Source organism: Corticium candelabrum, chromosome 16 (genome assembly GCF_963422355.1).
Source record: "Corticium candelabrum chromosome 16, ooCorCand1.1, whole genome shotgun sequence".
Lineage (NCBI taxonomy): Eukaryota > Metazoa > Porifera > Homoscleromorpha > Homosclerophorida > Plakinidae > Corticium > Corticium candelabrum.
This window is the reverse complement of record NC_085100.1, coordinates 5,475,075-5,501,114: the sequence shown is the minus strand read 5'-3', so window position 1 is coordinate 5,501,114 and position 26,040 is coordinate 5,475,075. Positions and strand designations below refer to the sequence as shown.

Below are 26,040 nucleotides of genomic sequence, written 5' to 3'. Positions count from 1 at the left end.
GTTGGTGTATTATAGTATAGGATTTTATACAAGGGTGTTTCTTGCTTTCAGCATACATGTAGTAACTTTTCTGGATGAATTACAAGGTGTTAGTCTCTGCTGCAGTGAACTCAACAACTGACTACATGATCGTGAAAGCAACATCCTAGGTTGAAGTTCCTAGGCAAGTCCTTGTACCAAGAATAAAGACAAGAATTTTGAACACTTGATAATTTCACATGGATATCACATCCTTGGTTGCTAACCTTATTGTAGCAGGAGTGGTTTGTAGTGGGTGGAGTACACATAGTATAAATACTAGTTAATAATGCAAAGCATTGTTGAGCGAGCCTCAGTGGGAAACACAGTGATTTGGCATTGTGCATGGAGAGTGATTGCACGTCCAGGTATAGTGCTAACGTAAATTACATTAAAGTTTATGGTTCGTTAAGTACACACGCCCACAAGCGCACAATAAAGCACGTGCGCTAGACTTCTGGCTGAAACGGATGTGGCAGCAGATAGACTTACAGCAGATATGTAGACATAGACATATTGTGTCAGTCTCTCGTTACACTAGTGTTGACCTCGTTTATTTAAATATGCAAATGTAATAGCCTCTCGTTACACTCTCTAGTATCAACAATTGTACTGTAACATGGAAATTACAGCAACTGTACCAGTCATGTTAGCCAGCACAAAAAGATGCTGTTACCATCGGTCATCACGAGGAGGTGTGACTGGATTTTGACCGACACCCCAAGCCCACCCACAGGAAAGAAAAATTATACACTCCTGCCCCGCCCTAACCGGTTCAGGAGGAAAGGAAGGGAATATGATATACTAGCCAGGTTGGGAAGGAAAGGGGAGCTGCCTACATAAAACGCATCCACGCCACACTCACCCACGGGCAAGGAACTACTACAACCAATAACTACGCGCTCCTGACAACACCAGTCAGGTTGGGAAGGAAAGGGGAACTGCCTAGATAAATCGCATTCACCCCGGACCCACCCACGGGAAGGGAAAGGGAAACCTAACAGTACAAAAATATTTCATACCATTTTCCTGGTTGTTGTTTTGGTGTTAATTAAGAGCGAAGTATCGAAATCGTGGGTGCCTGGCAAACAGATATATACCCTCTTCATACATCACATGAGGTACGTGCTACGTACAGCCAATGGCAACATGTCGCATAAGCAGTGCAGTAAAGTCTGCAGCGCCTTTAGGAAAAAGAGTAGGAAAGACACGGGTCATGTAGCCCTCGGACTGAGACTCGTTGATTGGAGTCTTTGTAACCTGTGGCCACGCCAAGAAATCGTTTTGCTGTACAGAACGCTGAATAGTCTCCAGTTCAGTCGTTCTTCGATACGTTATTGGCACAAAGCTGGTCGGCAGGTCATCCTAGTCTACACTATTCTGATCAGCTTGATGGTCACTTCGTCATTACTCTAGAGACTACAGACAAAACTGGCATATCACCATCTACCGGAAGATGAGCCAGGAGAGAGTACTCACTAGAAATACAACGTTAGTCTAAATTGTTCTCTTTCAACCATTCCAAAGCACTCAACACGTGTGATCGCCAAATCCAAAAGTCCTTGTGAGAGCCGGACGCTCCAGTTCTTTGCACAAAAACAACGTCTAATAGTAGACTAAACTAAACATGTCGGCAGAGGGTCTGGCTACGCGAGGCTTAAGGAGTGGACTCCAAGGATAGTATCTTCGCTTTGGCACGTACACACTAGCTGTACATGTACGGGGTCCTTAGGAGAAATGGCAACGAAACAGACGCGTTTTAATGTGGAGGATGTCGACGACTCGACTGCCGTATCAGCCTCTCCTCATTTAATGAGTTGTGCTACTAGTACAACGAGCGCTCTGTCTGTCTACGTTACGCCACCGTCGAGTCCTAAAGTATCCTCATCTGACTCAGCTCGTGTAAGCACTGAAAGGCTAAGCGGGAATGAAGTGGATGGCTCACCACCACGGAAAGTGGTAAGAATTGTAAGAGATTTCGAGATATCCACTCCTACGTCTTCAGATGGAGGAAACGTTTCATCTCCGACAACACAACCAAGTCTTAACTATACAGACACAGTAGAACGTGTCCCTATGACGATGTTCTACCGTCAAGATTCTGGCAACACTCGAGGGCATGGGAGGCCAACACTGAGGGAACTTCATGATCCCATACCTGCGAATAAGGTAAATTAGAATTCATGACTTGCTTCGCGTCGAGTTTTCACTTATTTGTAGTTAGATATTTTACTGTTGCTCAATAGAGAATTCATTGTAGTGCATGTGTTTGACAGCTGTAGCTGGAGTGCGTAAGGTACAGGAAGGCGCGCGCACGCACGCACGCACACACACACACACGCACACACACACACCTTGAACCTTGAACCTTGAAGCAGCCCACAGTAGAGTTTACCATGGTAGTGGTATCCTTGGATTATGATCCTATCAGGTGTGCTCCAGCAACATCTCTTGATGCCTTGTAAGGTCGCCTGATGGTCAAAATGTTCTCCTGTATTTACAGATGTAGGAATTTCAACTAACGTTTGTACATACGACCAAGTTTCTTCAATCTTCCTGGCGTAGTCACTCCTGCATCTCAAAGATGAAATGAAATTTTGGAATTTGCCGACCTTTCAGGGAAAAGAATATCTTTCTTGGTTTGTGAAACCAAGACAAGTGGAACCACTGACAATCTCTGAACTACTCCACATGAAGACTGTCAAGTGGACCTCAAGTTTAGCCACATGCTGCATTACCAGGCTCACCAAGTGGAGGTACTCGACCTGAGCCACACACACACACACACACACACACACACACACACACACACACACACACACACACACACACACACACACACACACACACACACACACTTGGACCTGGACCTGGACCTGGAAGTAGGCCATTGTGATGATGATGCCTTCCGTCTTGTGGCTTCTGTAAAGACAGCTGGAACTGATGACTCAATATCCCTTTATTATTTCAAATTGCATCACATTTGTGATGTTCTATATCTCGAGGTCTTCTGAAGGATCTAACACAAGTGTTGCATACGGAAAAACTATTTGTTGCTCAGCTGACTGGCTTACATTGACAGTCACACTGTTAAAAGGTTTAATAGTGCAGGTGTTACTCCATAAGGAGCGATCTCAGGCTATCTTAACCAGTTCTTTTATCGATGTTGAAGCGTTTCACGACTTAACTTTGTTTTGCCAAGGCAGTTTTGGGCCATACACTGGACGTTTATTTGGCAACCAGCCAAAAGAATTTTGTTTGGGATTTGTTCATCTGTCATTCTTGACAAGTGTCCAAGCCATCATAGTCTTTCAAGATGAAATGATATCTTGTAAGGTAAGGTCTCAGGCATCCCAAACATTGACTTTACCTGAGCACTAGTAAAGTGGCTGATTTACCACGGCATTGTTTAAACACGCCTAGGATATTCCTGAGTCCTCTGTTATGAAAAGTCTCTAAACAGCTTGTGTCGTCTTTTTGGTGCACCTAGCCTCTGAGTTATGGAGTAATATTCCAAGAGCTATAGTCTTGTCTCAATGGACAGGTTTCTGTCCATAAAGATTGAAGATCGTAAAATTTCGAAAGCTAAGAAGCTCTGCCAATCCTTTCTTTTATATCCCTGTTAACTTCTCCTTGACATTCTATAATTGAGCCCAAGTATTTAAGTCGCTAACAACTTGTATGACTTCACCTTGGATGATAATAGGCAATGACTCTTGCTCATCCTCTGATTTCTCTCCAGCCACTAACAGCTTGGTTTTCTGATACTCATTGTCAGTCCCCATTCTTCTGTCACCTATCAACAGTATGAACTGCCTCTTCTATGCCTGCTCTTGTTGCAAACATATCAGACTGTTATTGTGACTCCCAGCCAAGAATTGTCTCAGCTGCTTGGCTCACACTACTCTTAATCACACCCCACTTCTCAATTCTCGTCAGGTCTTTGCACCATTTTGCTTGATAGAACTTCATGAGCAAATGTATTGTAGCCATTTTGTGTAGGTGGGTATTGCAAAGAATTAACCTTGTAATGTCTCTTTGTCTCAAATTTTGATATTTTGTCTGAGGTTGATGGTTGTTTGAGTTGGGCTCGAAGCAATTTGTCGTCAATCCAACAATCTGCTGAGCTCAAATCTGAAATGTCACAACAATGACTTCGTTGGCTTTGTCTCGTGATGACATAGTCAATACAATACCATTTCTTACTGCCAGGGTGTATTTGTGAATGTTCTTCTTTTCAAACATTTTATTGATGATAGTAGGCTCATTGTTTAAAGTACGGAATGAAAGCAGTGCTTCTTTATTTTCATTCATTTTCCCACGCCATGATAACCTTCATCTTTTTCCCACATAGATCATCTGAAAGTCTGCTGTTACTTCCAACTTTGGTATTGAAATCACCAACAAGTAGTAACAAGTCGCCCTGATGCACCTCATCTAAGGTTGGTGCATAGACACTGATCATAGTCATAAATTTTGAACTTGATAAACTCTCCATAGATGCTGCTGTTAATGCATATATCAAGTTTCAGTCTAGTCGAAATGATTCGTGAACTGACTGCTTTCCAAATTTTCCCAGCGTTCTTTCAAACCTTGGTCATACAACCATCCAACACAGTTCCAACATCTTTATTTTGCTCAACAGGTTTACTTATTCTGGGCAATGGTCTCTCAGAGTGAAGGATAGTGTGTCCTTCTATCTTATATACAGCTTCTCCAAACCATTTCGTCTCACTTATTCTAACAATACTCATTTGAAACGAATTAGTTCTTGAACCATGAGAGTTGTTTTTCGGTCAACAGCAACACCTCTCCTGTTGTTCTTTAAAATGCTAAAAAGAAGTACAAGTGTTCTCATATTCCAGCAACCGATGTTGACTCTGGTACAGCAATTGTTACAGTTTGCTGTTGTTTTTACAATTAGGGTCTTGAAACATTTCATTCAGCTTTTTTTGCACTAGTTGATATACACTGAGGGCGTGCAAGACCACTGCAGTGCAAACGCACCACATATTTCGCACATCAACTGACGTCAAAGTCAGAACAAATAGTGAGCAACAGAAGTTCCGTAGGACCAGTCACTTTGACCAGCACTCAGCTGCTTCCGTCAGGCACCGTGTGGAGGTGTGACTTGGATTCTGCTCGAGACACGCACGCACACACACAGACACACACACAGACACACACACACACAGACACACACAAACAGACACACACACAGACACACACACAGACACACACACACACACACACACACACACACACACACACACACACACACACACACCACAGCACATGATGCAGATAGATTTGTTGTTTGTAGTGTCGTCAGTAGAACTACTTAACCTGTAACATTTTTGGTGTAGCATTTAGGTTATATAGTATATTAAGATACATGAAAATTGGCCGGCACGGGATTTATTTTGGTGAATTGGCAGTTTTATGAGTTGACTCTAGTATAAAGCCTGCTGACATTTTTATTTTGCATATGAAGACAACGTAGCAGTATATTAACCTCATCTGCCATGTGCATTTTAAGTATTATAGCGATGTACAGGTTGTTGTGCAGTACCTCAAAAGAGCTGGTCTATGAAGCTCAAACTTTGTTGTATTAATTAACTTCACTAGCAGGGAGGCAAGGGAGAAGGAAGCTCAACAATACCATACATGTGAGAAATAGCTGTAGGTTAAGTATAACAGCTATTGGCAGACACAAAGGCTGGGAAGCACACTGCTACAAACAAGTGTACATGTGCTTATTGTCACTGTTCTCAGTTTTGAATAACGTGGTGCTCAAACAGCATGCACAAGAGAATATATGGTAAATATAAGCACTTTAGGATATGCCATTACAAAATATGCCAACATACTTTTAAGAAAAATGTTAAGATAAATTCCTGCCAACATCTTATATGATATACTCTCTTGATTTCTTATTTTTTACTTAGAGTGGAAACAGAGTGTCAGAAGGTGACAGTCATGATCTCAAATTTAGTCAACAGCAAAAGAGTGAAGTCAAGTTTGGTTGGATTCGAGGAGTTTTGGTAACATGTCTTCATTATTTTTTGTTTTTTATTTTCTATACATTTAAGTTGTCATCATTAGGCTATTGCATTAAGAATGAGAATAGTCTTAGGGGTCATCCATAATTGTTGACATTTACATATCCATAATAGTGTACAAAGCGTACTACACTAGTGGGAGGGGTAGGAGTAGTTGTGTGCTTTGAAGCGGAGCATAAAATGTCGATGATTTCTTTTGGTCCAAAAGTAGATAGGAAGTGATACTGAAGTCAGGGTATTGCATTTATGCATACGCGTGTTGTAACTATCTGTCGCAAGTGTTGACACATTAGTCCGAACTAAATGTTCGTTGCACGTGTTTGAAGCATACATGGTGTGGGATTGTATAGGTACTCTGCAGTAGGTACTAACAAACATGTTTTGTGCTGTTCATAAAATGCCAGCGAACATGTACCAGCAGTTTGTAAACACGCCAGCCCATCTTATATAATTGTCTGGTGAGGACTCTGTGCAGAAAGTACAACGACAATGGAAGACTACTGGCCAGAATGACAAAATGTGCATATTAATCTTAGAAAGGGCTTCCAATTATTTAATTATTGTAATACCATGGTACATTAGAATAGCTTCACATGGCCAAAATTTTTTATGTACACTTAGGGGAGGAGTGGGGGTAGTTCTTGGGCTGAGCCTTGTAGAACGCTAAAAACCCAGTTATGCTCCTTGTCTCAAACAACATTTCTTTCTTGTCTCGAACAGATAAATGATAGTATTTGTAGCTGAAATTCACTTGCTGTCATTTTAACAGCTGGTTGGATTGCACATTAAATGAGCTATTCTGTAATGACGAAATTGTGTGGGCATGGATATTATATACGGGTCTTCTGTAATAGCAATCGCAGGTGTAGTGAGTATTTTCTGGATTTGTGTGTTGTTATACAGTGTTGGATGAATGGACGATTCTGTTTGTGTTGAACTGTCAGCCAAACGAAAGGCAAATGATTTAGATAGCTGTCTTTGTCACTTTCTTGACGACTACCAGATGGCTCACTCTGTTTACTACCAGAAGCTGGGAAACATTTTAAAAAGCAGCCAAAAAGCGTCAAGATCACATTTATAATAATTTGGCTTGCCAGTTTGACAAAGGACCTCATGGTGGGTACCATCGACAGCATTATCAGACTTACACGAACAAGACATTGTTGGCCAGACTGCAGTTTCATCGGATGAATGAGAAACAAACACAGCAAGGAGAATTTTCCCAGCTAAAGAGCCATGATAGCCTTAGTGAAAACTGCTTGAAGTTGGAGCTGGCCGCCATCTGCTGCAGCCCACTACTGATCACAGATCTTCCCGGGCTAGAGTGTCAGCAACTGACCTAGCAGCTTGTATTATCAGTCAGTCTATCAAAATGAGGACTAAACACCATGAATAGTCTTTAAGCCAGTGTTTGACGAAGAATGCCAGTGCTACTTTATTGAATGCAGCACGAGTACGATGTGATGGATGTGTCTTCCTGGCTATTGTACATCAAGATATGATTGCTATTGAAGTGTGGTACCATCGATCATGCTAGTCTGCATATACACAGAAACAGAATCTGCAGCGTCTTGAAAAAGTGCAGGACCTGGGTTATTATGTGTTTAGAAAGGTCATTTCCGAGATTGAGGTAGAGCAGTTTGAGAAGAAGAATGTGCTGCAGTTTAGTTCTTTGCGGCAGCTCTATGTAAAGTTATTAAACATGAACGGTATTGATGTATGTACTGCTAAATGTTGAAATGACATGCTAAAAAGAAAATTGACTTTGAAATTTGGTGATCATATCAGTTTCTGGCATGTCAAGATCTCTCGAAAGGTGATGGACTTTAGTCAATGCCAGCTGAGACCACTTTCAAAGATTAAATTAGACTATTAAAGAGATTAAGTTAATTGAAACATGATATTATTGCTAAACCTGTAATGTGACAGTCATTAAGATGGTCTTAATAAAAGTATTAGAACTATTAGTCAATGAATCATGATGATCTTACCTAATGCATGTACCAGGGCAACTACAAGATATTTTGGGTAAACTGAAATGTGAAGCCACTTGCCCGACGGGCAAAATGTGATGCTGATAGAAGAACCTGACTTCAAAGATTAATCGAGCTTGCACTTATTAACTAGGTATCTAGATAACTTTAATTAAGCACAGACCTCTCATATGCAGTTCATTGCAATGATATAGTGTGCTCTCTTTATTGTATGTAGCTTCCAGTCAGCATTCTGTAGGATTGAGGATACCCTTCAAGCGTTGTTAGGTTTTGGACACAGGAAATTACGGAATGAAATTGATTATGGAGCCTGGGGTTTATATCTCAAGTGCAGTAGCAGTACTACTTTTCTTTTTGATATTTCTCCTTTTTCATTAATTAAAGGAAACAAATTAATGTTATTTTATGAATTTTCCCCAAATTGCTAGAATGGATGTTCTGTGGATTAAGAGTTATTCTTATTGAAGAAGAAGAAAGACGAAAAGAAGATGAAAATAGAATTATCCATGCTACAGGTTTATGTTTTATTATTTTCTTGTAAATTGGATTTGTAATAGTACTCCAACATATCAAGGTTTGTGCTTTTGATAACTCTGTTTTAGAATACCCTTGTTTTAGGCTTTTTCGAGAGGTATAGAAGTAAAAGTCTGGCTACTCCCCCAAACCTGGGAAATCCTTACATGTATTGTAAATTACGGCAATATGCATATGCATTCTAGTGACAGCTGTATGTAGTTATTTGACAGCAGGCTGAACGCAAACAAGATTTATAGCATCTCATTTTGTTTATGTCAATAGACATTGAGTAGTGATTACAAATTGTGATTTATTCTGTCAGTCACCAAAACCCAGAATGCAACAACGCCACCTCCCGCATGCTAAGTCCTCCAATAATCTAACACACGCTTAACTGTCTATTACTGTCACGTCTTCCCCTGTCAGTCAGACGAAAATAGTCACACGTTTTTGACCCATAACTTTAGAGCAACGGCAGTCTGGACAGAGTATGAGCAGTTTTATTTGCCCTTCTCGGTCAGTAACGGGTGTCCCTCTCCTATTGCTGCAAAATCAGAGTCCATCTAGTCAGTTTGTTGTTCTTGTTTACCATATGCTGTAGATATCGCAACATGTGATGTTCGGTCTCCCCGATGAACTACTTACCATCCACGTACACATGTAGAGCTTGCACTGCTCACACAATAGCTCAGCACTGTAGCTCCACTGCACCATACTTTTGTTTTTGCAGCAAGTTTTGACTTGGCAGCAGTGTTTCTCTCCGTCTGGTCCCACTTGGCTCAACACTTCACCTAGGCCTCGTGCAAAGGCATCCATCTGCAGGATGAACTTCTTTTCAAAGTCGGGACTTTGCAACACTGGCCTGGAAGCTGGCTGATGCTTCAACTTGGTGAAAACTTGGTCACACTCTTGGTCCATACAACTTCAGTAGGTGCCGTCTTCTTTGTACTATCAGACAATGGTGCAGCAGTCTCTACCATGTGTGGAATGAATCGCCGATAGTAGCCCACCTGGCTGAGAAATGATCTGATGTCTCTCTTGGTTTTGGGTTGAGCAATCTTCTGAATGCATCTGACCTTTTGGGGGCAGGTTGAATAGTATCTTGGCCCACCTCATAGGCAAGGTATGGTGTCTTGTGCATTCCAAGTCTACACTTAGTTGGTTTGGCTCTCAGACTAGCCTCCCTCAGCAGTAACAGTACGTGCTGCTTGCAGATGTTGAAGATGTTTTTTCTACTAAAGATCACCGAATTGTCCTTCCCAACCAACAACTGATTCATCATATGCTGGAACGTGACTGGTGCACCACTTAGACCAAAGGGCATAGGCATGAACTCAAATAATCTGTGGTGTGGACAACGTCGTCTTTGGTGGACACAATTCTGGTGCCGGTGGTATCTGCCAAAATCATCGCGTTAGATCCAAAGATGAAATATATCGAGTGCCTCTGAGTGAGTTGAGTAGATCATCAATTCTTGGTGTAGGATAAGCATCAAACCTTTGCCAAAGTGTTAAGCTTCTGATAGTCAATGCAAAATTTGTTGCTGCCGTCTTACTTTGGTACTAGCACTACTGGAGAAGACCACTCACTCTTTGAGGGCTGTATAATGTCTATCCAGAGCATTTCTCCACCAGTTTTGCTATTCGTTGTCTTGCATGGGTAGCCGATAGGGTTGCTGGCGTACTGGGCGAGCTTCTCCTGTATGAATGTGGTGCTCGGCTTTGCTCATTCTCAGTGGGTCTTTTTGCAGAACATCTGAGAATTCCTCAGCAACCTCCATGAACTCGTCTTCTCGCTCACTGTGTAGATCTGGACCCAAGATTACTTTGCGAGCGCTGGAGTTTTGCTCTCGGCTAGTGATGGAATGGCCTCATCCAGGTCGAAAGTATCATCCTGATGAGGGTCCGTGTCTTGAATCTCCACTAAACCATTGGTGCTCCCCGCCTGATGGTATCGCTGTAACATGTTCACATGTACTACCTGTAACCTCTTCTTCTTGCTGCATGTTCACTTCATAATCCACTGATGATATCTTCCGCTTCACTACAAAGGGTCACTGCCACTCAGCTTGTAGCTTCGACGTCGTTGACAGAATCAGTACTAGCACTTGCTCTCCTGACTCAAATGATTGAGTCCTTGATTTCCGGTCATACCGAGATTCTTCTTTACTTCAGCTGCAATCAGGCTCTCCTGCACTATTTCTCTCATTGAGGCCATCTTGTCTCTCATGTTTCATACACATGAGACCGCATCTTTATTTGTGGTACTTTTGGCCTCCCATAGTTCTTGCAGGGATGCATCTAAAGGCCCTCTCACTTTCCTTCCAAATAGAAGTTTGAACGGGGAAAATCCTGTGGACTCCTGTGCCACCTTTCGGTATGCAAACAGTAGGAAAGGCAGCAGCTGATCTCAGTTGGCTTGATCTCCGTCCTTGAACTTTTGCAACATTTCTTTAAGGGTTCCGTTAAAGCTCTCGACAAAACCGTCTGTCTGAGGGTGATAGGGACTGGTTCTGATCAACTTCACTCCAAGTATTTGGTAGAGTTCCTGAGCATACTCGGCATGAATAGGTTCCCTGGTCTGTTTAAGATCTTCGAAGGAACACTTGTTTTGAGAAAATAGCTCCCATAGACGCTTGGCCACATGTGAAACATTGATGCCTTTTAATGGAACGCCTTTGGGTACCTAGTGGCATAGGCACAGACAACTAAGATGTACTTGTTGCCCCTTGTTGTACGTTCTAACAATCCCAATTCTGTCACCAACTGCTACGGTTTATTTGTGGTTTATTTTCTCAACTGCCAAACTTAGAACACAACGACGCAACTTCTCACATGCTAACTCTTCTAATAATCTAACACACGCTAAACTGTCTATTACTGTCACACTACCCTTAGACTGGTGAGTAAATCAGCCAAGTTGTAACTGCCTGATGGCTGTCAGTTACATTAGTGGGATAGATCAGTAGTGAGCAGATTGTGCTTATTGAAAGCCAGACATGTACACAATGTGACATTGCTGGCAAAGACTACATGCTAATAGTGTCTTTTTATTGCTCATATGAATGGAAGGAGTTTTGCATATCAATATTACAGTAGTCAGGAGTATATAGACATATATTTCAATGTTTGTTTAACTACTAATTGCTGCAAACAAATTATAGACATGGATGTCTGTAATTGAATCTACTGTACTGTGTAAATGATGGTGAGCTGTGTCTTTGTGTAAATTGTGGTAGAGCAGCATGCATCACAATTATACTCTTTCTACAGGGTTCTCCCTATGCCCTTATAGTGTGGCGCAGCGCCATGCTACTTTTGACTGCATTGATATCAGTCGTTAGTGTTTACGGATCTATTGCAGTGAATGCAGTGCAGAATTCTCCGAAGCATGCAATTGAATAGAATTCCATGGAATTCTAGGGCATACAACGTACTGTACACATGCACTGCTCACCGGCACATTCCGTATGTTCAACGCGATTAATGAGATCTGGGATTCCGAGGTTTCAGTCACGTGGTGCACACACTCTTCACGTGTTTGATCAATGGACCGTTCGCTATTTCACGAGAAGAACGCACCCAAAATTAATTCGTTTTTGTACCCCTCCCGAAGAGAGTGAAGATATCAGAGGAGAGTGAAGATATCAGAGGAGACTGTTTCGGATGACGGAGCAGTGACCTTGGAAACGTCATGCGGAGATGCCGCCACTGGCAAACTGCCACAGCAACAGAAGCACAAGACAGGATATAGTGCCGTGTGGGAAAGACAGCATTCATGGGTATTCAACATCGAAGGGCACGGTATGTACTGTAAGCTTTGCCAAAAGTTTGACACCAGAAACCGGCAGAACCAGAGCAGAGTGTGGAACAAAGAGCTTTGCACAACTATCCGCAAGGATGTCCTGATGAGACATGAAGCCTCCATGATGCATAAGGAAGCTCTAGAGCAAGAACGTGCATGCCAACTAGTCAAGGCCAGAGGAGGTATCAGGGAGTCGGTAGACCATCAGGTACTCCTGCAGAGAAATGCCGTGGAAGCGGCGTTCAAGTGCTTTTATTGGTTGTGTAAGCAAGAAATTCCTCACACAACCAACTACCAGCCATTGCTGTCCCTGGCAAAGAACGTAGGATGTTCGTACTTGTCTGCTTTCAATGTTGCAAAGAATGCTCATTACACTAGTGAACGCATTATGCAAGAAATTTTGGAGACACTAGGTCATCAAATAGAGAAAAGACAGGTGGCAGCATTATTGAACAGCAGAGTTTACGCACTGATGATAGATGAGAGCACTGACATTTCAGTAACGAAGCAGCTAGTTATCTATGGACGATACATTTCAGATGAGGGTGAGCCATGCACCACATTCTTGAAGGTGCAAGATCTTGTAGATGGCACTGCTGTTCGCATAGTAGAATCTCTTAGATTTTATCTGAATGAAAAGCAACTACTCTTTAGCAACCTCATGGGATTTGGATCAGATGGAGCGGCAGTAATGACTGGTAGGATATCAGGTGTAGCTACTAGACTGCGCCAATACAACCCATTCCTGGTTGCAGTTCATTGTGCTGCACATCGCCTTGCTCTGACTTGTTCTCAGGCTGGTGCGAAGGTACTCTATGTAAAGAAATTCAAAAAGTCCCTGAGCACACTCTACTGGTTTTTCCAGGCCAGTGCTGTTCGTACAGCCGGTTTGAAGGCTGTCCAAGAAGTTCTTGATGATCCATGTCTCAAGCTAAAAGAAGCAAAGGATGTAAGGTGGCTGTCACATGATCTGGCTGTCCAGACACTGAGGAAGACTTTGCCCGCTGTGTTAACAGCATTAGAGAGGGAAGGAAGTGAACATGGGGAGCCAGTTGCACTAGGATTAGTGAAATCCACGAAACACTATTATTTCCTTTCATGTCTCTACATGATGAGTGAAGTTTTGCCTCATTTATCTTGATTATCTCGTCTGTTTCGATCGTGTGATATCGATCTTGCCATGATTAAGCCTTCAGTTCGAACGTGTCTCAATGCCCTCTCATTCTATCATAGCAGTGAAGCGAAGGATGTTGTAGCAGCTCATTCGGCACTGAACGACAACCTGAGGATGTTCTCAATAACGCTACCTCCGCAGTGTAAGGAAAATTTCAATACCAATGTACGTCAGCCTTTTTTGCGGGCATTGAAGACAAACATTGAAGACCGATTTGCTCAAGTGGAGTTGTTGGATGCCTTTAGCGTATTTGACCCCTCCTATTCAGTAAGTTCTGCATCACCATCTGATGCATTTGCACTGAATGCTGCTATGAAAGGGAAAGAAAAGTTGGCTGTTCTTGTCAACCACTACGGAACAGGTGATGATGCTCCAGTAAAGTATGAAAATCTATGGAAAGACTGGGAATCCTTCTCATTTATGCTTGCTGAACACTACAAAGATGCCACAATGAAGCAAGTTATTTGTGATCTAGCCAAGAGATCATTGAAGCAAGTTTACCCTCAATTGTCGTGCTTGGCATCTATTGCTCTGGTAATACCACTCAGCACTGCAGATTGTGAGCGTGCGTTTTCAGCTATGAAAAGAGTTAAGACTGCACTTAGGAATAGGCTAAAGACAGCTACCTTGGATTGGCTATTGAGAATCACTGTTGAATGTCCAGAACTTGAGGACTTTGATTTTAAGACTGCAGTCAACATATGGGGAGCAAAAAAAAACAGAAAAATTTTCGTTGATTAGCTAAGCTGTAATAACAGTAAGCACTACTTCATTAGCAACACAGTTTATGCAAGTTCTACAAAATAAAAAAACTTATATTGACTTGTGCTAGTGAGAGTGTGGTCTCTACTACAGACTTACATAAAGTGGGCGTGGTTTGTGGGAAAGGGGGCGTGTCGCCACGCTACTTTAGAATCCTAGGGAGAACCCTGACTCTTTCTAGCACTCTATAATTATTATTGCTATAGCAAGAATAGTGTAAAAGCTACAATAAATGAAATATACTTACTAAGGTAATAGGCTAATGCAGGCATTATGACTTGTTTTTTCTCATTAGGTGAGATGTTTGCTTAATATTTGGGGAGTGATGCTATTTCTCAGACTCACATGGGTCGTTGGACAGGCAGGAATAGGTATGACATGCTACATTGGCATATGTGTTATATGTATTGAAATTTATTGCATTTAGGGAGCATCTAATAAGTTTGCACTTATTTTCTAAACTTATGTATTTCAAATGGGAGGTAGTGGGTCAGAAGGACTTAAAAATTGAAAAGTTTAAAATGATGTATCAAATTTATTTTAGCTTCTGCTGTCTATTTGACGTGTTTGTAGTCTATGATTTTCTCACTCTCACCGAAATCACAGCTAGGGTGTTCTATTAATGTGCAAAGTGTGAAACTTAGTGTTGCATATGTCATACCCCTCAGAGGAAAGGTGTTAAGTGCTAAATGACCTCATGGTAATATTGCATTCTTGCAGTTTGCAATAACAATGCCTGCAAGCTGAACATTTTTGGAAAGCTTGTTTCTTGTAGAGAGCCTATCTACAGCACTCCAAGGAAAAGTACGAACAGTTTGTTAATGTAATGCTTTTGTGATATGCTTTGCAAATGTTCCATTGAGCGTGGAGGTCTAGTGGCAAGGGAGCTGCTCAAGAGCAGATAGATAAAGTCATTTTCTCGCAAACGTATAGGTTTGGAAAAAAGAACAATAAAGAATTTGATGTCTCCAGATGTTTTGGCGAATGTATTATTTGTTGAGACTCTTTTGAAAGCTGCTAGATCTATATTACAAGTTATAGCCTGTTATTTTGAAATACCTTATGGTTAGAAAATAAGTGCGAACATGGTTATTAGATGCTCTCTTATGTAGAATGTAAACAATATGATAATAATGTGTGAGAAATGTCTGCTTTTCTACTAAAGTGATTGAGAATGGCAGAGGCATTTTATGAGATCTCAGTAATTATAATATACTTCTTATGAGTTTGAAGAATTATACATTTGCAAGGACTCTGATCTGTTTTAGGTTTTAGGTTTGTCTGTACACTTTGTATGTAGACCTTATACATTTGCGGACTGAGTTTAGGTTGTTGCTACAGCATCTATATTTAGAACTTGCAACTTGGGCTACTTCAAAACCCTAAACTATTGCCTTGGCTGCATTTTATGTGGAGCAAGTGTGTATGTCTGTACGTAGTCATTTGTACTTTCTGACTTCATTTTTCCTAAATTAATTTCTATGTGAGGATGCTTTGTGTAATTTTTATAGAATTTTTTGTAATTTGCTTATTACCTTGAACTTTGCTAGTACAACTAACTCATTGTTTTAGCGATGTTTTTAATATTAATTAACCTTATTACTACATATTGATTTACTAAAGCATTTGGAATCTCAAGTTTCTATGTGAACAGATGGCTGTGTGTGTGTGTGTGTGTGTGTGTGTGTGTGTGTGTGCATGGGTGTGTGCACGTGCGTGCGTGTATGTGTGTCTGTGTCTGTGGTGTGGGTGGGTGGTTGGTTCATGTGCATATGTGTTCTTACTAAGCTTGTTTATACCTTTTATTCTAGTCCATGTGCTCTTCTGACTGAATGACTATGTCCAGCTAGACAAGCTTACATTAGAGTTTTCTAAGAAAAGGAAACTATTGCTCTGAATGAATTTGTTCCAAGGACGCAAATTAAGCCAATAAATTAGAATTTGGGTAGTTTTATTTTTTATTAATAGCAGGTGGCGATGTAGATTCTTTCATGTGGAATATCTTAAAATATTACAATGTGTTTTTATGTGTCACAATTGCGCTATTTGTGCCTGTGTTTGTAACCGAGCAGCATTTAATAAGGCTATCTACTTTATGTCGTAGGTAGCCTACTGTAAAGAACTTTATGCTGGAACATATTTGATTTGAGGAACTATACTGTTTGTGGTATAGATTAGTGTGATCATTGCAAGTGTGCATGTTACGTATTATACCGATAGTTGAAACAGTAATATGCAAATTTAAATGTAATTCGGCAATGAGATACTACTGCACATAAAATGTTTTTTGGAGTACGCTGTACATTATTAGTATGTATGGACGATTGGTTTCAATATTACAGTAGATAGCTGAAGAGCAGAAAAACCTTTGCCATTGGTGGGTTGTTTGTAGTACGTTTGTGTCTTTGTCTTTAAGTAGTAGATTTGAAATCAATTCTCTTGATGTTCTTGGTTTCTACAGTCATTAGTGCCTTGAGTTAACATGCTACAGTGGGATGTCAGTTATTCAAATACCTTGGGACTCGACCCTGTTCATAATTCTGAATATTTTGGATAACTGATGTTAACTCTCTTGGGCACAAACGGACAGGTGTTCCTGGGTCTTCGAGGCTGCCCATGCGCACTAAACTAACCGAATATATGTATATTGACAGTAATTGCACGAACTCCCAAACTTGACTGCACTCTATAAGGTAATAATGAGAAACCATATAATGTTACTAACAACTTGACATTTACCTTTGTTGCACATGAGTGTAACAGTTTATAGCGTATACTTTTGGAGGGCATACGAGGCACTCCGCATTCGGTTAACCAACACATTAACTGGCGTTCAGATAACTGACATCCAGATAACTGACATCCTACTGTACCTATGATCTCACATCTATTTCAGGTTTGACTGTTCTCATTATTGCTTTGTCATCTGTTGTCACAATAATCACCACACTGTCAATGTCAGCCATTTGCACTAATGGTGAGGTGAAGGGTGGTGGTGCATACTACTTGATATCTCGAAGTCTGGGTCCAGAGTTTGGTATTTGTTGTATCTTATTTGTCATTGTTATTGAGGCTGTCATTAATATAATTTATAGGCGGTGCAATCGGGATCATCTTCTCTTTTGCCAATGCTGTTGGTGTGGCGTTGTATGTGGTTGGGTTTGCTGAGACAGTCAGAGATCTGTTGAAAGTTAGAATTTGTTTGAACTTCTTTTTACATCCATGTCTGTGTACACGTGTATGTGCTTGTTTAGGATAACAATAGTTTAATGACAGATGAGATCAATGATGTTCGAATTGTTGGAGTAATAACAGTAACACTGCTGTTGGTACTTGCTCTAGTTGGTATGGAGTGGGAAGCTAGGGTAAGATATGAATAATGTGTAAAATATTTGCTGACTAGATACATTATGATCTAGGCAATACAGTACTTGCAGATTATTACACTTTGACATTTGTTCTCTCAGTGACATGTAGAGTGCAGTGCGTCTTTGTAGCTATAAATTGCATTTACACATAAACAAAGAAGAATTCAGCAACATATGTTTGAATAGATTTGCATTATGTTTGTATACTGCTGCATGTGCGATGGAACACTATGACTAAAACTAGCGTGTTTGTGCTAGCAACATTTGCTATATATGCAATACGATACTAATAACTGACTAAAGAGTGCAAAAGATAGTTACTAATGAATAACTACATTTCTACTCGCTTTTAATACTTGTAGAAAATGTGTGAAAAAACAGTAGAGCCAATTGTGTTGGGTAACATTTCTCATGCACAACAACAATGACATACAACCACACTAAAACTTGCCAGTCAAAATGAATGGTGAGTTAAAATCAGTTTATAATAATAACTGTAGATATAACAGCAGCATCTCTAACGTTGAGTTTCATTTAGGTTACTGTTTTTTTTTTGCATAGGCTCAACTGTTGTTGCTTGGTATTCTGTTGCTTTCAATTGCAAACTTTGTTATTGGAACATTTATTGGTCCCAAGAGCACTTCAGAGGAGACAAAGGGTTTTGTTGGCTATAAAGGTGTCCATGTCATGAATGCAGGATATTTATTTCTCTTTCTACTTGTTTGTTGGCTATCAGGTTGGGTGTATGTGGACAATTGGTATCCTGATTTTCAAGGAGAGACATTCTTTTCTGTTTTTGCTGTGTTTTTTCCTGCGGCCACAGGCATCTTAGCTGGTGCTAACATATCAGGAGACTTGAAGGTTAACTACATTGTATAACTTTATGTTTCTTCTTCTGATTAGTAACATTTAACTAGGATGCCCAAAAGGCTATTCCAAAGGGCACTCTTCTTGCTATTGTTATTAGCAGTATAGTGTATGGGATTGCTGCATGGATGGCTGGTTCATGTGTCATCAGAGATGCGACGGGTCCACTGAATGCCACCATATTTACAATAAGTGGAGCCACAGTTTTTCCAAATTGCTCAACCGATAGTTGCCTTATTGATACATTTGGTTATCAATATTATCAAAACTGCTCTTTTGTCAATGGCAAATGCTTATATGGATTACTACATCAGTTTCAGGTAAGAAGACTAATTTCGTATTGTAATCAAGTGCAGCATCTATGCTTGGTCTGTTATGATGACTTGTCTTGCAAAGTTTTGTGTTTATCCCTTAATTCCAACTTGCTTGGGAAAACAGTTGAGGTTTATGTTGCTTTTCGTTGTTGCGAAGGAGTTGAATTTAAAATGACATTTGTAAATCACAGTACAGGACGAACTCGTTAGACCATAATCCATTTATATATTTATTTCAGTCAACTGGTTATTTTGGTTATTAAACATGTTCATAGTTATGTTTTGGTATGAACTAGCTGGATCACTTTTATATCATTGGTTCAACTATTTGTTTATTGTTGATCAGTTTAGTACTCTATCTAGAGGGTTGATTCTTCTTGGATGTATGTACTATCTTTTTTTTTTGTTACGACACTCTTAGTATGTGTAAAAATTTTACTCCACGTGAAGAATAATTATGTGTCTGTAAGAGCTAGAGAGAAAGATCATAGTCGACAGAACATCAAGAGCTTTTTGTGTGAATATCATTGGTTTTGATAACTATGCTTTGTTTTGGCGAACACTGATACTGTTTGATATCTGGATTTGTTTAGACATGTATGTGTGAAGTTAGATATCAATGTTTGTTTCAACTGAGTGCTCAATGACAGACTGCTGAGTTTTGCTGTATTTTGGATTTCCTTTAGATCTAATTGATTATCAGTGCATACGTGTTGTTATGAGTGTCACTGGGTCATCAGCTGTAATTCTATAAGTGTGAATGGTATTTTGTTAGTAGTAAGGGATTTGTGATGTGCAGGTCATGGAAATGGTGTCAGGAGTAGGAGAAATTATTACTGCTGGTAAGGTTGCTTTGTTTCGTACAGTCTGCTTATCTGCCTAGTGTAATTCTCTAAAATCAGGTGATATATTAAGTAAATATATCTGCACAGTAACCACTCTCTTGCGAGGCAAAAACTACATATATGATCTCTCATTTGCTATCTAAGAAGTGAATTGGTCTGAAGTCAGGCTTCAGGCTTTACTTAAATATGCTACACACTAAATTTGCAGTGCTCTGACTATGCCATTTGAGTGGTGTGCTGCATCATGTCTGACCTAGCTCACCCTCTGCCCAACTTCTGAATTTGTCTTGGCAACTTGCACAAATTTTGATTTCCTTACACATTACTGTCTATTTTATGTTAAAACTTAACAGTGGGAAGTGATTAATTGGGAAGATGTCATGCCAGGTGTGCTTATAAGGTTTACATCAGTTACTGAAATAGTTCCATTTTGTATAGTTTCAATCTCTGACAAATTGAGCAATTGTAAACTACATCGAATATACTTCTGGTTTAGTGTATAAACAAACACAGTGCTTTGTGCTCTGGCTTAAATGAAAGTCTCCATTTGACAAGTGCTTGGATGAAACACTAGCAAATGCCAAACGCAGTCCTACATATGAGTTGACAATGTTCTGTTGAGGAAGGAGTGTGATTAACCTGAGTGCTCATGCGCTAGCGTTACAGTAATACCACTGTTGACAGTTCGTTTGTCCTGTGACCAGCAACAGGCAATTGGGAATATAGTCTGGTGCATGCGCTCATTGTTATTGTTGGTGTTGCATGCGCTCATTGTTATTGTTGGTGTTAAATAGCGTGCCATATGTTGACAGTCCCACGTGCCAGTGAATGGTTGCGTTTGATTTGCAATTCTAGAACTGAAAATGAGGGCGTGTTGGAACGGTTGAAACTGATAGAACCAGAACTAAATTGAACAAAAATATGGTAACCGAAACAATATCAGTACCTACTATGTCTTCATCAGGTACCGATCCATTAACTACCAGAGCGACTTCAGCTAACAGCATCATTTGTTGATCTTGTGATAGACACTAATCTTTCTCAATCAGAGCGATAGAGCACACGAAACTATCAGTATTGCTGTCAGCAGATAGTGAGCTATCACTCTTTTGCGACTTTTGCAGGAAAGAGGCGTGTTAGTTCTAGGGGTTCTAACAGTTCCAGCTCCTTGGATGGAACTGTCGGAATCAGTATGAACAGTCCCAGAACTAAATCGAACGCGAGTTTCCTGCAGTTTCTGCAGTTCTGGCAACTGCAAATTGAAAATGCCCAATGTGTCCAGCCCCCTTCTCACTCTCATTTTAAGATTAATAACATTAGTTTCATTTTAATTAGGGAAGTAGAGTTTCTCAACAGTGTTAGCTGCAGAGGCACTTTAGAGATAGCAAATAGATCAATTAGAGACTTTGCTAGTAGCTCTATTTTTGAGGATGATAGAGACCATGCAGTTATAGCTATGGAATGGATGAAAAGACCATTATATGTTAGTCGGGGAGAGGGTGTTGTCACAGCTTTTTTCTTGGGTCTAGTTTTTCTTTTTTAATCTTTTTTTCCTATTGTTTACACCAGGTATTCCTGTGTGTGACATAGCAATAATAATAATTAGCAGTTGCCAGTACGTTGTTTCATAATCGAAGCTAGCAGTGAGGGTTTAGCACTTTATTGCTTCTTTATTTGAAAAACAGCAATAGGCATATCATTATTGAAAACGTGTTTCAAAGTTTGGTGCAATTTCACAATAATGTTTTCTTAGGTATCTTATTAGTCAGAAGAGTACTGTTCTGTCTGTGTTTCAGAGCAGCAATGTAGAACACCTTACTCAAGCCGACCAGTACTGCTGATGGCAATGAGCAGTTCAAGGACATGATGGTGTCCTCTGATTTAGAGTCCCAATGGACGTGATTTGGGAAAGTCAGATGCATTCTGCAAAACGTGGCAAGAAAGGTGGGAAGAAGAAGATGGAAGAGCAGTACTCTTTTGATAGGTGTAAACTAAGATGTTCTTGGTAACTTATTCCTTTGTCCAATTCAAATCCTGGTTTGAAGTCTGGTATCACTGCACCCATTGCCCACCGAAGTCTTATTTACATACGGGTTTCTTTGTTAGCAGTACTTAGATAACCAATAACCCAATAAGTGAAATATATTGGTAGGTTATGTAATTTCTAATATTAACCAAAATTATCACAATGGTTTAAGAGATAGTGAAATTATTGCAGATTTTGGTGTCCAATTGTTGTGGAAAGATACAGTAGTGACGTACAAGTAGTACAAGAAATGGAGGCAGGATTCCAAGACTAGGACGTGTTTACCTTATTGCTATTTTATTGCTATTTGAGTGCCCTTCTTGGTGGAAAAGTGCTCTGTCGAATTGAAATTTTGGATGAAAACAGTCAGCATGTTTAGATTGATTTCTTGTTTGCATTAGTTATCTTCTGACTATGTGGATAGACATAATAAGATTAGTAGGCAGTGTTCTCACTAGACATTTTGGAATGAAGAGCATTCTTCTCATTCAATAGACTCACTCACGGCTTTTTTAATTATGACTGGAATATGAGGATGTGTAATTGCCTGTACAGCAACTGTACGACATGCTATAATTGTATGCTGTTATATTTTGGTGGAATTTTTAGTAAACCATTGAGAGTATGTTATATGTGAGTTGTAATGAGCATATCTTCTTGTCCAGAGTCTTCATTTAGAGGGGCACATAGACTGGAATGAACAGCACAGTGCCCTAGGGTGGATAAAGTGAATTGCATGTTGTGATGCATCTTTAAATCAACTGTGACTATTGGAGAAGGTAGTTATAGTTAACTCCATATGTTTAACTTTAGGTATCTTTTCTGCTACATTATCATCAGCTCTTGCCAGTCTTGTGAGTGCTCCAAGAGTATTTCAGGTAATATAAATGAAGTAATGTTATGACTGTTGGAAGCATTTGCTGGACTTCTTTGAACTTTTACTGTTGATATTAGGAGGTTTACTGAAATTTGGAAAGACTTAGAGTAATTAACTTAAACATGAAACTTAATTAAACCATATCACTTGTTCTGACATTTACAGTTATAGAGTGTCATCATATGAAGTTATCTAGGCGATTGAAAGAATGATCTTGAAGCCTTCGTTTGTTTTCTATGTCGCTATTCAGCTAATTTGATGATCCAAATGGATCTGGATCCCTTTTATGATTATACTCGAATGGCTGATTTTGCTGTCTGCTTGTGTTTGGCCAAAGAGCTTACATAATTCTGAGATTCATGCAGTTGGTGTAGCCATTCTAGTCATTCTGTCATAGAAGATGCTATCATAATACTGCTCATACATAAATTAGTTCACTGTATTGTCTGCATTTATTAACCTGAACTGAACGTTGATTTCCATTTTGTATATCTAAAATTAGTAATTTAGCTGATCAATTGCATGAACATGCTTGTAGACTTCTTGGTTATACATGTATTAACTTATTTTGCTATCAATGGCATGTTAAAAGTGTACATGAAACAGTTTACTAAATAATGAAATTGGCTTATGTAAAGAATAGGCTACTGAGCTAATCATTTATATAGATATGAGCACCTTCTATGAAACGTATCTTATGTTTGTATGCAACAGGAGCAGCAACTGTGGCATCACCAACAATACAAAATACATTGCAGTGATATCAGCTTTACGTTTTATTATTATAAATGCAAGCTTATTCTGAAACTAATTTTTCATTCTTCTCTTTGCAGCTTGGCCAAAGGTATATCTGTCCTTGTGCAACTGAAAATTTACAACAGTATAATTATTGATTTTTATTTTGCTACTACTGTGTACCAGTATGTTAGTTATTTAGTTACCAGCCTGAGACTAACCACTCATTTAGCTTGTGCTAAGTCCATAATCTAGCCAAATTTGTGGAAATTGCTATACACACACAGAATAACCGACTGTGAACTGGTGTTTTGAGTAGGATATTCATTTAGCAAATGAAAATGTGTGCAGTGTTACCTCTATACTCTATTTGCCCTTGTTTTCATTGCAGGCTGTATGCAAAGACAGGCTGTTTCCATACATTCAGGTCTTTGCGACAGGAGGAGGTCGCTCAGGTCATGAACCGATTCGTGGCTATATTCTGACTTTTGTTGTTGCACTTGGATTTATTGTAATTGGTGAGATTTATTATATCACAGTTTAGTAGAGAACATCTTTAGTCATATTGCATGCATGCACACAGCAATATAGAATGTCACATTACTGTTACTACAAATGTCTAATGCTTTGTAATTGCTTAGTCTCATTGTTTGTTTTATTACATATTTCTATTTGTTGCAGGGGAGTTGAATGGAATAGCTCCAATTATATCCAATTTTTTTCTTATGTCATATGCGCTTATCAACTATTCTTGTTTCAATGCATCATTTGCCAAGTCTCCAGGTAAGATGTACTTACATAGTTATACTTGTGCATGGTCATGTTTCCACTAGCTCCACGTTCAACTATTTTAGTTTAAATGAGTTTATAAACTAAACCAATTCAGAAGGTGGCTGTTTCCATTAGGTACTTGTGCATCTGGGATATGCGAGTTATCCAGACAAGTTCATTTACAATGGCACATTATTCTTGGAATGATGCTTGCAGTGATATATTGAGCTGCACTGTCGCCGAGTCAGAGTAACAGTAGTTGTCACTGAGACTGCTAGGTACATGCAATAGCTGCTGATATCTCTCTTTTATTTGATGACGCTTCTATCTTTTAAGGCAATTCCATAGTAACTTAATAATATTAGATAGAATCAACTGGCACTGTCAGTGGGCATCTTCAAGCACACATGCTACTATCACATGACAGTAAACCTAAACCACTTAGTAGACCTGGACCTTCTCTCTTGTTTGCCTTTTCGTTCATAATGGCCCGCCTGCCTAGGAAAACGGAGCCATGTAGAGTGGGTGGAGTCCGGCTCGGATTCCCAAGCTACGCGGGAGGTCGGTGCTTGGCCATGGACGTGAACGACATGTTACACTAAAGTCACACAAACCACTTTTATTGCTTAGTTGCTAGGAGAGTTTTTGAAAAGCGAGCCAAAGTCTTTTTATTCAACTTTACATGCTGTTTGTATGCATTGCTGCGCCATCTCCCCAGTGTCTGGATGGTCAAGTCCACTAACCTCCTCCCGGCTTGTTGCTGCCCCTATTCTGAAGTTGTGCCCTGAGTAGCGTGCGAGGTCATGGCCGCTGGCAGCTAACGCTTCTCTTACTCCACTTACCAAGCGGTTTCTTGACAGTGTTGCGCAGTCGTGAAACAGAAATAGCGGTGACCGTGCAGAGGTTCGAGTCATTTTTGTCAAGATGGATGTCGATGCCCCGCCAAAACGGATCTGTCTTTGATTGCTTAAGCTGAAGATTGACGGAGCAGCATGTGAGTCTAACGCGATATTCTGACGGACATGTGAACGGGGGGGGGGGGGGGGGGATCATAAGCTGCTCGAAATGGCACTGTGAATTCGCCAGCCCGAAGGAATGCAAAGAAGCCCAGGCAGCAAGCACCCCATAGCATTGCCAGTCAAAATCTGAAGCCCTTGGAGACCAGTGGTGATTCAAGATTCTAGGCACCTCCGCGTAATGGGCAAGCGTCCAGGACGAATCGCTGCCTTCTAGCCTCTTGATTCCTCGTAGCGCGAGCTCTAATTACGGGAGAGGGTAGAGAACGGGATACTATAGCCATTGTATGGCAAATCTGAAAGTGCCCTACCAGTGACAGGTAAAACTTGATGGTGGCATGAGAGAGAGTTGGGCATTGTCTAAGGACGCAACGAACAAGAACAGGATCCATTCTGACATTGGAAAAGGCACCACTTGAGCACTGATCTCTGATACCATGCATAACCCGAACGATACGAATGGACCGTCGATGTAGCTATAGTTGCTCCAAGCAAGCACACAACCAACTGTTCCAATCGTCAGATGTCCAGTCTGCCTCCAGATCGCTCACTAGGTTGATGATGGCTAATGAGACGGGATGGGAAATCTGAGCCAACAGTGACAAAACCAGAACACTTTGTTAGCCTGGTTGCGAGATATGGCGTTACGTCTGTGAGCGTGTTACACCGGTCTGGTAGGTGCGCTGACATAAAAGTAAAACCATAGTGCGCCGCCACAAACTGAAAAGCATGCGAAGCAGTTGCATCACACGTGGATCCCGGCATGTACCTCGCTGCAGTGCTGTGTCAACCGTGGAGTTGTCCAACTGAAACAAGACATTGTGGTTTTGTAGGTCCCAACCAAAGATCAAGGCGGTGAAAACAGTATGTGCCAATTCTATTGGAGCATTG

General features: G+C 40.4%; 1 protein-coding gene across 1 annotated transcript; it reads left to right on the top strand.

Annotated features, from left to right (window-relative positions):
- The first annotated feature begins 1,708 nt into the window (after nucleotides 1–1,708).
- Nucleotides 1,709–24,388, top strand: LOC134191763 (solute carrier family 12 member 2-like). Its single transcript, XM_062660385.1, has 14 exons — nucleotides 1,709–2,187; nucleotides 5,967–6,062; nucleotides 14,626–14,701; nucleotides 17,227–17,367; nucleotides 17,426–17,520; nucleotides 17,585–17,695; nucleotides 18,260–18,374; nucleotides 18,435–18,559; nucleotides 18,616–18,885; nucleotides 19,679–19,721; nucleotides 22,564–22,628; nucleotides 23,754–23,880; nucleotides 24,044–24,145; nucleotides 24,269–24,388. The coding sequence occupies exons 1-14, from the start codon at nucleotides 1,756–1,758 to the stop codon at nucleotides 24,358–24,360; spliced, it is 1,890 nt and encodes a 629-aa protein (XP_062516369.1). The 5' UTR covers nucleotides 1,709–1,755; the 3' UTR covers nucleotides 24,361–24,388.
- Nucleotides 24,389–26,040: the final 1,652 nt, after the last annotated feature.

What these genes read in the sequence shown, in the direction of transcription:
- LOC134191763 (XM_062660385.1), top strand. Translation starts at nt 1,756, where the DNA reads ATGGCAACGAAACAGACGCGTTTTAATGTGGAGGATGTCGACGACTCG. An exon ending in ATCCCATACCTGCGAATAAG is followed by an intron (nt 2,188 to 5,966) that starts GTAAATTAGAAT and finishes TTTTTTACTTAG; the next exon opens with AGTGGAAACAGAGTGTCAGA. An exon ending in AGGAGAAATTATTACTGCTG is followed by an intron (nt 19,722 to 22,563) that starts GTAAGGTTGCTT and finishes GTTTAACTTTAG; the next exon opens with GTATCTTTTCTGCTACATTA.